This window comes from Danio rerio, chromosome 24 (assembly GCF_052040795.2).
Source record: "Danio rerio strain M-AB ecotype USA chromosome 24, GRCz13ab, whole genome shotgun sequence".
NCBI classification, from domain to species: Eukaryota; Metazoa; Chordata; class Actinopteri; order Cypriniformes; family Danionidae; genus Danio; species Danio rerio.
In genome coordinates, this window is record NC_141044.1 from 1,335,001 (window position 1) to 1,349,740 (window position 14,740).

A 14,740-nucleotide genomic window follows, 5' to 3' on the forward strand; every position below is an offset into this window, starting at 1 on the left:
AAAAGTGACATTTTTATGACTTTCTATACATCACTGAATTGTGAAAAGTAATAAAAACATAATCTCAACACATATTAGAATCAGAAACGAGCTTCAAATATGCATATTAAGACTTTTTCTGAATGATAATGTAACACTAAAGACAGTATAATGGAGTAAATTGGCGTATATTCAGCATTGAAACACAAGGATAAATTTAATTATTAAATGCATCCCAAATAGAGAACTGCTATTTTAAATTATAATTTTATTTTACAATTTTTTTTAGTATTTATTTACTATTTTTTACAGAATCTTTGGTCAAATAAATACAGCCTTGGGGATCAGAAAAATGACAGAAAAACAAACTGGATTTTAGAAAACTTCAATTGTTTTCTTTTGTTCTATAAATTATTTCTTTGTCGTGTAAGAGTAACAATTGGGATATTACAGCGATCTCACTTGCAATTGTTCTTTTTATGGGAATAACTGCTCACAAACGGACAATAAAGATTAAAATAGGACATCCGTCTCATCCTGAGGTCAGACTCGTGGGTCACTCAGGGTCAATATTTGCCCATGATGGACTGCACCTGTCTGGGGTTACGCACACACACACACACTTTCACAGGCTTTCTCTCTCCACCTCAAACACAGGAAACACTTCTGAACAACAGGAAATTTCTGCTTATTGCCGTGACATCTCTAGATAAGAGCAGCGGCCCCTCATTGTGAGTCTCTGGGGGCCGAACGAGAGACCCTGAAGGTCTACAAGTGTTATCAGCTGATCTGTCCTCTGACGAGAGAGAAAACAGAAAGTACTTCCCCTCGCTCATGTTTCTATTTATAAGGTGGCTGTAAGTTTTCTTTTAACTCTTCTAAAGCATTAAAAACCCATCATGTGTGTGCAGATATTTCTGAAACATGCTCAGTGAACATACTTGTTCATCTGAAAAGTAATGCTACAGTCAGATGTTCTGCTTTGAAAATGTGCGTCACGATACAGCATGTCTGTCTTTGCTTTGATCTGTGTAGCTCCGCCCTCTGTCAGTTTAACCTATTGCATTTCAGCACCCTGGGTTGCCTTAGTGAACAACAAAGTACTTCATTTCAGTCATGAAGGCTGTCAATGAATGTGGGCGTTGCAAAACATGTGACAGAGTTGTAATAATCCACATGAGGTGGTTTTTAAATTGTAAATAATACAAATATTACAAACATAAGCATTAGCTCAATCATCAAGCACACTCGCTCCTGTTTGTGTCATCAATCTGGCAACCTGCATATGTTTAAGTGCTATCGTCATCAGAAGGGCTTGGTGAACAAAAGCCCCTACAATGTTTTGAATTTAGATTGCAATACCGGGTTCAACCACTAGGTAGGTCTCGATAATCAGGCATGCTTGCAAAATGTTGATGTTGTCAATCTGGCAACCTGTTTGTATGTCGAGTCATCATCAGAGGGTGCCATGTGAAAAATATACACACAATGATTTGAATTTGGACTGCAATACCTAGTTTAACCACTAGCTGTAAACCCTACTCTCTGCAAGCAGGGGCGCTGTTAGGGTTAGGACAATTCTAAAGGACCATGCTGTTTTGAGGGATACTATTAGGGGCCAACAGCAGCTTCCGGCTCATGACAGACTTAAATAGGGCTCCTTGGCCTCATAAAGTGGATGTTTGTAAATGTTTTTTCCTTACCCGTTTTGAAGATCTCATAGCGGATGGAGAATCCGGCACCGTGAGTCTCGTAGTCGGACACAAACTTGATGAAGAGCTGGTTTCCCGACGAGACCACCGGAGATGGAGCGATCTTTCCACAATATTTGCCCACCAGCTGCCCGTTCTCATCCACGCCGTCTCTCACTTCCACATAGTCATATCTGCAGAGAGAGAAACACACACATGAACACACATTCATCTGAACATCTAACAATAACTAACACAATAACACTCAGAAATGTCCATAAAACAAATTGGCACTAATGTAAAGCACATTTTTAATCTGCAGTGTTTAAAATAAAGTGTAATATTTACTACTCTTGAGTACTTTTAGAAGGCCTAACTTCACTCATACTTTAAGTATTGCTTACAGCAGATACTTTTACTGTACTTGCACATATCTGCAGAGAGAGAAACACACACACAAACAGAACATCTAACACTGTCACAGCAGCTCAGCTGATTCAGGTAGTGTATTTAAGACTTTCAGAAAAAAGAAAGTAATGGTGTAGGACTGATAACGACAGCAAAGAAGAGAGAAAGCAATGCCTAATTTACTGTCCTGCACCCATAAGCATTGCATTAGAAACACCACGCATAAGCAGTATTTTTTTTGTAATTTGATGGAAAGATAATATAATACAAAGTATAGCTTTATAAATGTACACCTTTTAAAATCTAAATATTAAAAACTTTGAAGCATTTAAGATGCAATAGCTGTTAAATGCATCATAAGTCTTGTAAAAAGGGTCTATAAGAGATGATTAAAAAAAAAAAGATTTGAATGTACATTTCAAGAGTTCACACTTAGCTGATGATTTACAAAGCTTATTTGGCATGCTGTCCCGGGAGAGAGCCCCGAGCTCAAGGGCTCCTCGAGCCCGGGGCTTCCTCCCGTTGGCAGAGCAAGAAGGGAGCCTGAGCTCGGTGGATCTCAGAACTCCCCTGCCGCTGTAGCTAAGGGAACGTAAGGAATTAGACCAGCTTGATTGTTAAGTATGTTGAATGTCTTTGGATGGTGGGAGGAAACCGGAGAGCCCGGGGAAAACCCACGCGGACACGGGAAGGACATACAAACTCCCCACAGAAACACTCACCGGTCCTATCGAACTAGGACCGGCAGTATTCTTGCTGTGTGGTTCACAGTGCTAACCACTGGACCGCCGTGCCGCCCAATTACAGGTAAAGGAGGAGAATAGGGGAGGAGGGGGGTTTCTTCCAAACGAAGATAAAGTGAACTGAAAACTAAGACTATTTATGGTGCCTTAGGGCTCATATGATTGGAAGATTAGTGATTAGCAAATGCGAGACTGGACGTGGTAAATCATAAGCACGTGATCCTCTCGAAATTAGTTTATGAATAAACTTCACTTAAAACATCAGATATGATTATTCAGTTCGATATAAAGTTCTTCCTGCCAGTGTATTTTTAAAAACATTCATCCTAGTGCTCTCAGTATTAAAATCATGTTTAGTAGGCTGCGTCTGAAACCATATACTTCCATACTATATAGTACGCTAAAATTAGTATACGAGTCGAGTACTATGTCTGAATTCATAGAATTTGAAAATCAGTATGCGACAAGTACCTGGATGAACTACTACTTATGGCGAGATTCTGAAGTGCGCATCCCATGCATATGCTATGCTATGCCATGATGCACTGCAAAGAATTCATGAATGGGAGTGAACCACAACATGGGGAGAACATGCTAACTCTAGACAGAAATGCCACCTGACCCAGCCGGGACTCGAACTAGCGACCTTCTTGCTGTGAGGCCACCTGACTATACTTAAGATGTCTAAAAATTTCTCATTTTTCATAAATGTCACTGAAACAATCTAACGTGTGTGTGTGTTTGCTAAATGTGGGAGGAAACACTGCTGCATATGAATGCCAGAAGATATTAATACTCAAATACATTTGACAGAATATGCATGTTTAGACAACCTTTATGTTATGAGAAGATGTAGGTGTTACTCACGCACACACACGCGCACACACACACACACATACACGCACACACACGCACACACACACACGCTCCAGTTGTCCTCAAAATAGAATTTCACTCCTAAAGCTATTGGCTTGTGCTGCCACATAATAGAGTTGCGATGGTTTGCAGCACGTGCACACACAAAAACCCACATGCGCGCACACACACACATGCTAATATTGTGTCTGTAACACAAGACGAGAGTGGGTGGGTGGTCTTGCCTCAGCTGAAAACCTAAATCTGAAGTGAACTCCCGTCTGTCTTAAGTCTGTTTGTGTGAAACACTCTGCATACTGATCAAATAATGCTGCATTTCAATCCAGCGCGGGATGATTGACAGCAGGGTCTTGTTTCCATGGCGTTTAATCACCCCTGACACCCGGAACGGCGGGAGGAAAGGGGAGGAAAGCATCATGGGGAGCAGAACGGTTTATTTCTTTTCAAAGAATCGTGGTTTGGTTTCTCGAAGCTCCTCAGGGATGCAAAACCAAAAATCTGGCTTGCGCATAATATTAATTCATTACACAGAGAGCAGTGTTAAAACACTGATCAGCAGATCATTCATGTGCATGATATGAAAACCTCCCCACTCTGAAAAATGGACTGTTCCACCTGCTACACATACAGATGATCCAGTCAAATATTTCTTAACAGATTCAGGAATTCTTCACAGTATTTCCTATAATATTTTTTCATCTGGAGAAAGTCTTATTTGTTTTATTTCGGCTAGAATAAAAGCAGTTCTTAATTTTTAAAACCCATTTTAAGGTTAATATTATTAGGCATCTTAAGCAGTATTTGTTTTGAATTGTCTGCAGAACAAACCACTGTTACACATTCACTTGCCTAAATACTCTAACTTTACCCTAATTACCCTACTAGCCAGCGTCAGGACGTAGATGCAGATGCACTGGGGCACTGTTTTTGAACATATCCAAAAGAGCACGAGTAATCTCGACAAACTGTACATCAAGCTACAACCCTCAATGTGAATCTAAAATGTGAATCTAAAAGTGTGTTGATATTAGAGATGTACCGAATTTGACCACCGAAAATGTATTAGCCGAAAATATTATGCCATTCAATAGTAAGAATTCTCAGAATAAGACCCCATCGAACACATTTAGTCCACCGACACAATTGTGTCACTGTTTCTTCTCGAGACCTGTTGTTTACATTGTTTATTATGTTACTTACAAGTGAAAATGACCTCTTTGTAGTAAAAAATGAGACTAAGTCATAGCTTACAGTGTAAAAAGTAAAATGAGACCACAAAAGTAATAGTGATAGAATTACAGTTACTAAAATCTAAACAAAGAAGTCGTGTGTTTTGACGTTCTGCATATGCTCTTATTTTTATTTTAAAGGTGAAAACTTGCTTTCCTGTATGACTGATGGAGAATTTAGCCAATGGGTGCATGATTTTGAAATATGTTGATGTTTATTCATCTATTGGACACGTTGTTGTTTTATAGCGATGATAAGGTGGATGAAGACTCAAATTTTTTTTGGATTGTCTCCAGATTAACCCACTGTTAAACAATGACTTGCCTAATTACCCTAACTTTACCCTAATTACCCTAGTGAAGCCTTTAAATGTGACTTTAAGCTGAATACTAGTGTGTTGAAGAATATCTAGCCTAATATTATGTGCTGTCATCATGACAAAGAGAAAAGACATCAGTTATTAGAGATGAGTTATTAAAACTATTAAAAAGTCTTCTCTGATAAACAGAAATTGGGGGAAAATAATAATTCAGGAGGACTAAAATGTGTGAAAATGTAATGAAGGCAGACGGCAGAATGTGTGTCTGTGTGTCAGTGTGTCCAGAGGGTTACGGGAAGCGTTAAAATTGGGCCACGTCTCATACTGTGCGTTCAGTGTTATAAAGGTGGGTTTGTTTCACACTGTTGGGGATGGCTCTGAGAGTGTGTGTGTGTGTGTGTGTGTGTGTGTGTGTGTGTGTGTGCGAATGGAGGGGACGAATATGAGAAGCGTGCCGCTCTGAAATTGTGTCCCCTGAGGGGCCGGTAATGTAGAGATGACTTCACCCGTGTCTCTGCGCTCGGCTGGTCTGATGGAGGAGAGCTGGAAACTCCATCAGTCACAGCACAGAAGAGAGACGCCACTGCTCTAATGCTACACATACACTCCAAACACATTTAAGCGGACAGGTAAAGACAGGTCATGCCGGAGTAAAACACCACACTCTGCTCTCTGTGCTGGCAAATACAGAATGCTAAAATATCAAAATGATTATGAAAAACTGCATAATTCAAGTCTGAAATTAAGGGGAAATGTGGACATATATGGCACTGAAATGAACAAAAATGGGCAGAAAATAATGCTGCACAATTAGATATTAGTTATTGTAAAAGGGCTACACAAATAAACTTGAATTGAACTGATTAGACCTGCTTATTGTAAAATGCTTGACAAACACATCCATTGAGTTAAGAAGTAGTATTAAAATTCAACAGAAAAAACTTGCTCAACATTATGTTTGTCCATCTTTTATACAATATTTAGTATAAACAGTTTAAACAACCCAGCAATGTCATGTTAAAGTTAATTGTTTTTTTAAAAAACAATTCAATTCTTATTCAACCCAGCATTTTCTAAAGTGTACAGAATGCCAGAAACTCAAAATAATTGATTATTTTAAATTAAATAAATTCAACAGTTGGAAAATTAATGGGAACTTGGGACAAAAACAACACAAAGAAAAAATAATGCAGTACAAATTGACTTAAACATATTAGGGTTGTTTTAACCCAACAGTTGGGTCAAATATGGAAAAACCTAATCATTATCTCCAAAAGTGTAATATAAATTTATTTGAAAAAAATCTGCTGGTGTATGGACTACAGGTTCCAGTCATGCACCGCTTGCACGCACCTGTTCCTCATTTGGCAGATTACACACACCTGCAGCTGGGAGCTGCTCATGAACTGATTACAAGGACTAATTATACAGCACACACACACACACATCAGTGCTGAGTCTTGCTATACAGAATTGTGAACAATACAAAGCATATTCATGTCTTTCTTTGCCGTGTTTTGACCCTCGTCTTGTTGGTTTGTTTATTAACGTTGTGTACTGCCTGCCTTTTGACCATCAGCCTGTTTACTGACCACGACTCTGGATTGCCTGTACACATCTGTTTACCCGTGTTGACCAATGCTTGTCTGACTATTCTTAATAAACCTGCATTTGGATCCGCAGCTCTGTTGTCAGCGTCCCCACTTAACATTACAATGTTAAAACAACCCAGTATTTGCTAAAGTGTACAGAATGTGAAAATTTGCAAATAAACGAGTATTAAAAATTCAATAAATACAACCAGATTTGGAAATTAATGTGAACTTGAGACAAAAATGGCAACGAAATTAACAAAATGCAACCCAAAGATAAGATAAAAAGGCATAAAATGATGCTGTTTTAAATCAATGTTGGGTCAAACATGGACAAACCCATTCAATTGGGTTATAAAGTGTCATTTAAATTTAACTAAAAAATTAACCTAACCAGATGCTCTTCTAGCTGCAACCCATCACTGGGAAACACCCATACATACACACACATACACTATGGACAATTTAGCTTATTCAATTCCCCTATAGCGCATGTGTTTGGACTGTGGGGGAAACCGGAGCACCCTGAGGAAACCCACACCACCACGGGGAGAACATGCCAACTCCACACAGAAATGCCAACTGACCCAGCTGGGACTCAAACCAGCAATCTTCTTGCTGTGAGGCGACAGCGCTACCCGCTGTGCCATCGTGCCGCCTACTTAACATTTAAAGTTTGAAAATAAACGAGCATGAAAACAAATATTCCATTTCTAAATAAATATTGATGCATCTATTTTTTTTTCAGTGACTCAGAAAAAAAAAATCAGCATAGCACAAACAAACACACGTGCAAACACACAAACAGCCCCGCTGGCCTTTTCAAGCAACATGACGTTTGCAGTGCGATGACCTCACTCTGTTTGGCCTGGGTCTACCGTTCTGTGCTTGCTGCCATTTTTTTTGCATGCTGTTCTGTTTTTCATTCCCTGCCCTCTTCCTCTTAAGGCCAGCTGTGGAAACAGAACTCATGCACCCACACAAACAAGCTCTGTTCTCCTCTTCTGCTTTATCAGTCTGTACCTTCAGCCTCATCATGCTACATTTACACAGGAATCCAGCCAATGCACTTACGGCTTTTACTCACTGCCTTTACAGCACAGTGGCCATAAAACGCAGTCATTAACTCTCCCAAAGACTTCTTTTGTTTTCTGTCATCATCCTGGCTTGCCTGGGATTCTGCTAAGCCTGAGTATAACTTAACATGGGTTGAATGATAGAGAGATCTGAGGGAAAAGTTTAGATTGACCATCAAGATCATTGTTTTAGATCACATATAACCAAAGCCCAAATGAATCTACATGGTCACTAAAGTTAGAGTGAAAACACTATTTGGTACCCATGTGAAAAAATACTATAGTAATTCATAGTGTTTTTGAACTAAACGATTGTAAAGTGTAATATAGTATTTCTTTGTTAATGCTTCAGCATACTATAGCATTAACTATAGTGAACTGATGAACTGTAATACATACTGTAGACTACTTTAGTTTGTACTACAGTAAACTGTGGTGTACTGTGGTATAATATACGCTATAGTTAAATGTAGAATGATCACAGCAACAGAATAAATCAAGTAATTAGGTAATATATCATAGGGTTGTCATGATACTGGAATTCGGTACCAATCAATACTTAAATGTTAAAAAAACGTCCATTTGACATTTGAACGCTGTGAGCGTTCTTAAACACTGCTGATTGGCCATTGTGTTCACATGCTCAACAGAAATGACTGTGATTGGCAGTGAAGGTCATCAGTTCCCCGAACTCACAGCTGTTTACTGAGGGTATCCACAGATACAGGGCCACTTTAGGGATTAAAGTCATGTCGATCAGCTGGTTTGTTTATAAACTGACATACAAGCGATCCGCTGATGAATCATGACTTTAAACTCTGTAAACTTTACCCTCAGTAAACAGTGAGGAGTTTGGTGAACTGATAACCTTCACAGCCAATCATAATCATTTCTGCTGAGCATGTGAACACAATAGCAAATCAGCTGTGTTTAAGAACGCACTCAAATGTTTGAGGGAAATGGACATATTTACAATTTCAGCATCAATTGGTACCAAATTCCCGTATCGTAAAAACCCTATAGTCTCAACTTAGAAATCATGAAAAGGTGTTCCAGATGTAGAAATGACTAGTAACCAGAACAAAATATCAAAGAAAATATTTCATGTGTACCATTAAAGACTACTGTGAGAATGAGTTTCATTTAGTCTTTGCAGCCACTATTTATACTGCAGACTACATACATGAGCACTATGTGGATTATGATACCAATTTGTGGACTTTAAGGGCACAGTATGCCATGTTGTCCAGTAGAGGGCGCGTATTCACAACAAACAAAGACGTAGTTTGATAATGCAATGACTGAGTGTGGAATCATGAGAGTTGTCGCCTTCATAAAGATTGTGACAACTCTTAAGTTTTGTAATATAGAGCTTTAACAACTTTATCAGGCAAGCACTTGATCTCTGGTTTTAGAGGTAGATCATTACATTTCATAGGGATGATGTTACAGCTATCTAGTTTACCACATACAACATTGGTCATACTTTATTTTAAGGTGCAATTTTTGAATTTACGAACCATTAACTATGACTTCTGCCTCAATAAACTCCTTGTTTGTGCTGCTTATTAATAGGTATTATGGTAGGATTAGGAAAGCTAGGTTGCTGCAGGATGTGGTGTTAGTGAGACCAGCAGAGGGCGCACAACCTGCTGTCTGTGTGGGTCCTAATGCCTTATTATATTGATGGGGATTGCTCATTGAATGCCGTCTTTCAGATGAGACGTTAAACCGAGGTCCTGACTCTCTGTGGTCATAAAAAAACCCAGGATGTCCTTCAAAAAAAGAGTAAGGGTTTTACCCTCGCATCTATCCTAATTGGCTTCATCCCTCTGTCTCTACTCCACCAATTAGCTGGTGTGTGGTGGGTGGTCTGGCGCAATATGGCTACCGTCATGTGGTGGATGAGGAGATCCCCCCTCAATGTGTAAAGCGATTTGATTGTCTAGAAAAGCGTTATATAAATGTCAGGAATTATTATTCATACTGAGATCAAACCAGTACTAATAAACAGACAATATATTAACAACAGGCAGGTAATAAGCCACTAAGTAATAAAGAGAACTGGTCCCTATACTGTAGTGCTACCTCAACATCAACATCTCTTATGCTGATGATACAGAGGGCAATTGTTTGAGCAATATTTTTAGGCAATTTTGGCTACTTTCCAATTAAAAATGAACAACAATAATGTATCTGTAAACCTTTGCTCTGTGTTTCAACTGGTTTCCCATTTATGGCATCATTTCCCAAAGTTGGCCAGCAACGTTGCTCAAAAACTTGCACTACGTACCATTGGCATTACTTGACTAAGCAAAAACATGCAAGTCCCAACCAAACTCACTCTTCAAAAAGAGTGCATTTGTATGTCGAACGAGAGATGGGTGTGAATACATCTGGGAAAGGTGCAGTAATGTGTGAAGATCTTTGACAGTAGCGTCCCAGCTCAAGATGGAGAGCATCAGTCTTGTTCAGATGCGTCTGTTCTGGTAATTTCACCCCGCTCTTATGCTAAGCTGAATGACACACACACACATTCACAAAGGCACGCACAGATATTCTCCCTATTTTAAATCCCACCCAGGTAAACCCAAGCGTGACCAGACCTTTGAAAAATTGATGCAGGCGTTATCCAGCCAAAGATTTAGGGGGGGGGGTTTAAGAAGTGGTTTCCTCCTCAGCGGTGCCGTGAGAATCAAAGGTGTGTTATCTGATTTCAGCAGTCAGTCTGTCAGAGAATCACACAACCGTAGTCACAGCGGAGGGAACATTATACTGTACTACAAGGCATCCTCTTCACTGTGCTTTTGAAAAACACCAGGCTTCTTCTATGCATGCATGTGAAGTCTTAGCACCTTCAGAAATCTTTCCTTTGTTTTTTTTTGTTCAGGCGCGGCACTTGTTCCCTAACACAGATGGACCTTGTAAAGCTGGAGTGGGAGGTATTAGAATAAGATGCAGATGGAGCTGCAGTAGTCGCCTCAAGGCCAGCGCTGCTTACAAAAAATGGTGTCTTTAAATATGCTGGCCACATTCTCATTCCAGTTCTTAAAGACTGCTCGACACAGGCTTTCATTCTGAAAACTCGGTGGATCCTGAGCGCCAACTTGGCCCTGTCTAATTGTCTGCAGGCATTATGGGATTGATGCAAAGCGTATTTTACTTTCAGAAAACAAGCTGTATGTGAAATCACTCCCCTATATGCTTAAATACTGCACTATTTGAGGAAGCAACCATTTCTAATGGTGTCTAAAACAGTTGTGGATGTTCTGAAGTGCACCCAATCAGTCTCACAGCGTATTGCAATAACCAGTGTATAACCCATGTACACTTAACAACACGAAAATGTCCTTGCACGCTGATTGAGTTTCTTTGTCTGACCACTAGATGGCGTATACTGTGGAATCTTACCAGTGTAGGTTTCACCACTGTATGATGTTGTATACATGACAGAAATCTAAATATGTTGTTTTATTACTAATAGACAGCTTGCATAGGGTAATAATTCAATAAAACGTTTATCTCTTTAAGCATATCTTGGCGTTTCCGTTAAGCATTTTGTTATGCTATTGTTCCAATGGTCATAAAAATAGTTGGATGGTAACATAGCTAGTGCAAATCTCTAAATTGATTATTATTTAATTGTTAAATTAGCAAAGACAGAAATCAAAATACTTTGTTTCATTACTAATAGATGAACAAAATTAATTTAGTGCACTCAGTAGTGCTCCAATTCACTCACTCGTTTACATTCACTCCAACTCTATTAGTGGACTAAGGTAGGGAATAGTGAGTGCAGGTATAGGAGGGGATTTCAGATACAACAAAACACTTCTTTCCCAGAGCGCTTTGTGGAGAACAGTATTTGCTAATCTATTTCTTTGAGAACTTGCGGGGGTCTGGATCTGCGAGATGGAGTTTGCTGTTAACAGAGCAAGAAAAGCAACAGGGGCCGATTTTAAAATGGGAGTTTGGCCCCTGAAGCCAAGGAGAAAGGTGTAAAGCATTTTCATCAAGTACAGAGTCCCAATTTCTCAGAGCAGACACCTCTCCACCTGCCCCGGGTCTATAAGCATGCTCTCGCTCCACCCGGTCTCCGCCTGCTTCGTTTTATGACCCCAGAAGAGACAGCAGACAGATTGCTTTTAATGCGTTTCCTCTCTTTCTGTCTCCCCGCTCTGCCTTTGCCCTCATTGACTGTTCAGAATCTTTCGGGATACACAACTGGACGGATGACACACACTTGCTGGTTTTGGTGGTTTGCAAAGGCTCTCCATAGGCGTAACATATTTTATACATTATAAAAAAACTTGGCTCTACCCCTAAACCCAACCCTCACAGGAAAACTGGCAAAATCTGAATGTAAAAAAGATTATTATATACTATTAAAGATTATTTATAAGCATTTTGAATTACGAGGACACAAGACATGTCCTAGTAAACCAACTATGTCATACCCATGTAAAATAACAAATTTCCTTGTAAACCACCGAAACAAGTACACACACACGTTGAATTTAGTAGGTTTACAAGGACTCTCTGTAGGCGTAACATATTTTACACAGTAAAAAACACTTATTATAAGGCTCTACCCCTAAACCCAACACTCAAAGGAAACCTATGGCAAAATCTGAATATCAACAGATCTGTTTGTAAGCACATTGCATTATGAGCACATCAGGCATATCCTTGTAAATCATCTTTATAGAGTACAACTAAGACAAACTCATGTCATTAAACATCCTTGTTAAAAATCAAAACCAGTACACTTACACACACACACACACACACACACACACACACACACACTTATATTGGTTTTGGTGGTTTTGGACTCTCCATAGGCTTAACATATTTTATAAAGTAAAAAAAAACATGTATTATATGGCTCTACCCCTAAACCCAATGTCACAGAAAAACTGGCTAAATGTGAAGGTCAAAAGACCCCATTAAATACAATTTTTAAGCCTCTTGCATTGTGAGCACATCAGGCACGTCCTAGTAAACCACCTTAATAGAGAAAAACTAAGTCAAACCCATGTTATTTCACAAATGTCTCTGTAAACCACCAAAACCAGTACACTTACACACACGCACACTGGTTTTGGTGGTTTACAAGGACTCTCCACATGCGTTACATTTCATACAGTAAAAAAACACCTGCAACTAGGTCATCATCCCAACCCCACCCCTAAACCAATCCTCACAGGAAACAATCTAAACATTTATATTTTCAAAATACTTAATTCTGTGTGATTTATAAGCCACTTTCCTAACGGGAACAAGAAAAAATGTCTGCAAAAGGTCAAATTTAACTGGTATTGCTATACCTTTGGGGCCATTTGGAATACTAGGCACACACATACCCACACACACAACAATAATAGTAGTGAAAATAGCCTGCCAATCCAAGAGGGAAATTAAACCAAAAAGGATGAATCTAATTCTCAGAGCCCTTCGCTTCACTGCCTCGCAATGTTAGCAGACAAGTGTGTCTGCAGGGATAGTAATGGCCACGCAATCCAGAAGAGTCAGATGGGAAAAGTAGCTCTTATTTGCACGCCTGGGGTTAAGACAATCAAGAACAAGCTAACAATTTATCATAGACTCATAGCGCTGTTACCTACACCCCATAAGCATAGGAAATGAAATATGGGTGACGCCAATCTCTGGCATGATCTACAATAGAGCAGATCACTTTATCCATCACTACTGGGAAAGATTAAGTTCGACGTGCCCTTTTGCAAACAATCACTCTTTTCTCATCTCTTCCTTTTAGAGGAGGGGGTGTACAAGTCAACACTGTCCTAAAGAAAGAGTACACAAGTAAACACTGCAAGAAATGCCTTTCTTATTAAGAAGTTTTGTCTTGTTTGTAGTTGAAAAAAAGGCTTAATTTACTGTAGAAATCCTTTAATGTTAACTTATGATTTCTGAAAATGACACTATTTTTTAGTTTTCAACTACCATGTTGTTAGCATAATTTTAGTACGAATTAGCTTGTTGCTAGCATGTTTCTATTATGAATGAGCATGTTTCTAGTATGGGTTGGTATATTGTTAGTATGTATGGTTTAGTATATTGCTAGTATGTTTCTAGTATTGGTATATTGTTAAAATATATATATATATTAGTATGTTGTTAGTATGTCCAATGCAATGTCAGTGGCAGTTTTGTTTACAACGGAAGTCTATGGGACAGTTGCTAGGGTGCTGTAAGTGGTTGCTAGGGTATGGCTAGTAAGTTCAAAGATTATCTGTGATCGGCAGATTGGTAGTCTGAGTTAAATGAGACCATTCCTAAGTCTGTATGACAGTTTGGTGCAAAGTTGGTCCAATGTTAAGACTTTTTTGACTTTACCAAATTTCCCGGATCAGTTTTCGGAAAACCATTGGTCAGATCAGTTGGAAAAGAAATAGCAACATGATTAAGATCTGTTTGGAGGTGTGGATTTAGTTTGGCTTTTGTAGCTTGAACGGTTTAGGAGGAGATGCATATACTACAAGAACAGAGGACCCATGACAGAGCCCTGATGCGTTCCTGATATCAAGGATGCAACAATGCAGACTTCAGTACAGTACTCACTCTAGAACTTGGTCTCACAAGTTCGTTCTTCCAAAACAGCTTGAAAAGACCGGTCTCCATGAGAAAGCAAGTCTGTTCTCTGTGTTCTTGGAATTGAGAAACAGGTCTTGTTTTGCAATGAAGCTTTAAGCCATTGAGGGACTGTGACACAGGAAAACACACTGTCCCAACACACTGTCACTTAGACACCCATGCTGAGCAAGGTTAACGTTCTGCATGAAGCAAGCTGGATTTTTTCTGT

At 39.2% G+C, this 14,740-nt stretch overlaps 1 protein-coding gene across 45 annotated transcripts in view; it reads right to left on the reverse strand.

Annotated features, from left to right (window-relative positions):
* The window catches only part of nrp1a (neuropilin 1a), a 418,289-nt gene that overhangs the window by 89,900 nt on the left and 313,649 nt on the right, over window positions 1-14,740 (reverse strand). For all 45 annotated transcript variants that reach the window (XR_015524332.1, XR_015524327.1, XR_015524324.1 and 42 more), the window contains 1 exon segment: window positions 1,683-1,864. Coding sequence is in view for 24 of the 45 variants with exons in the window: in XM_087308241.1 (XP_087164367.1) it covers window positions 1,683-1,864 (182 nt within the window). In the remaining 21 variants the exon portion in view is untranslated.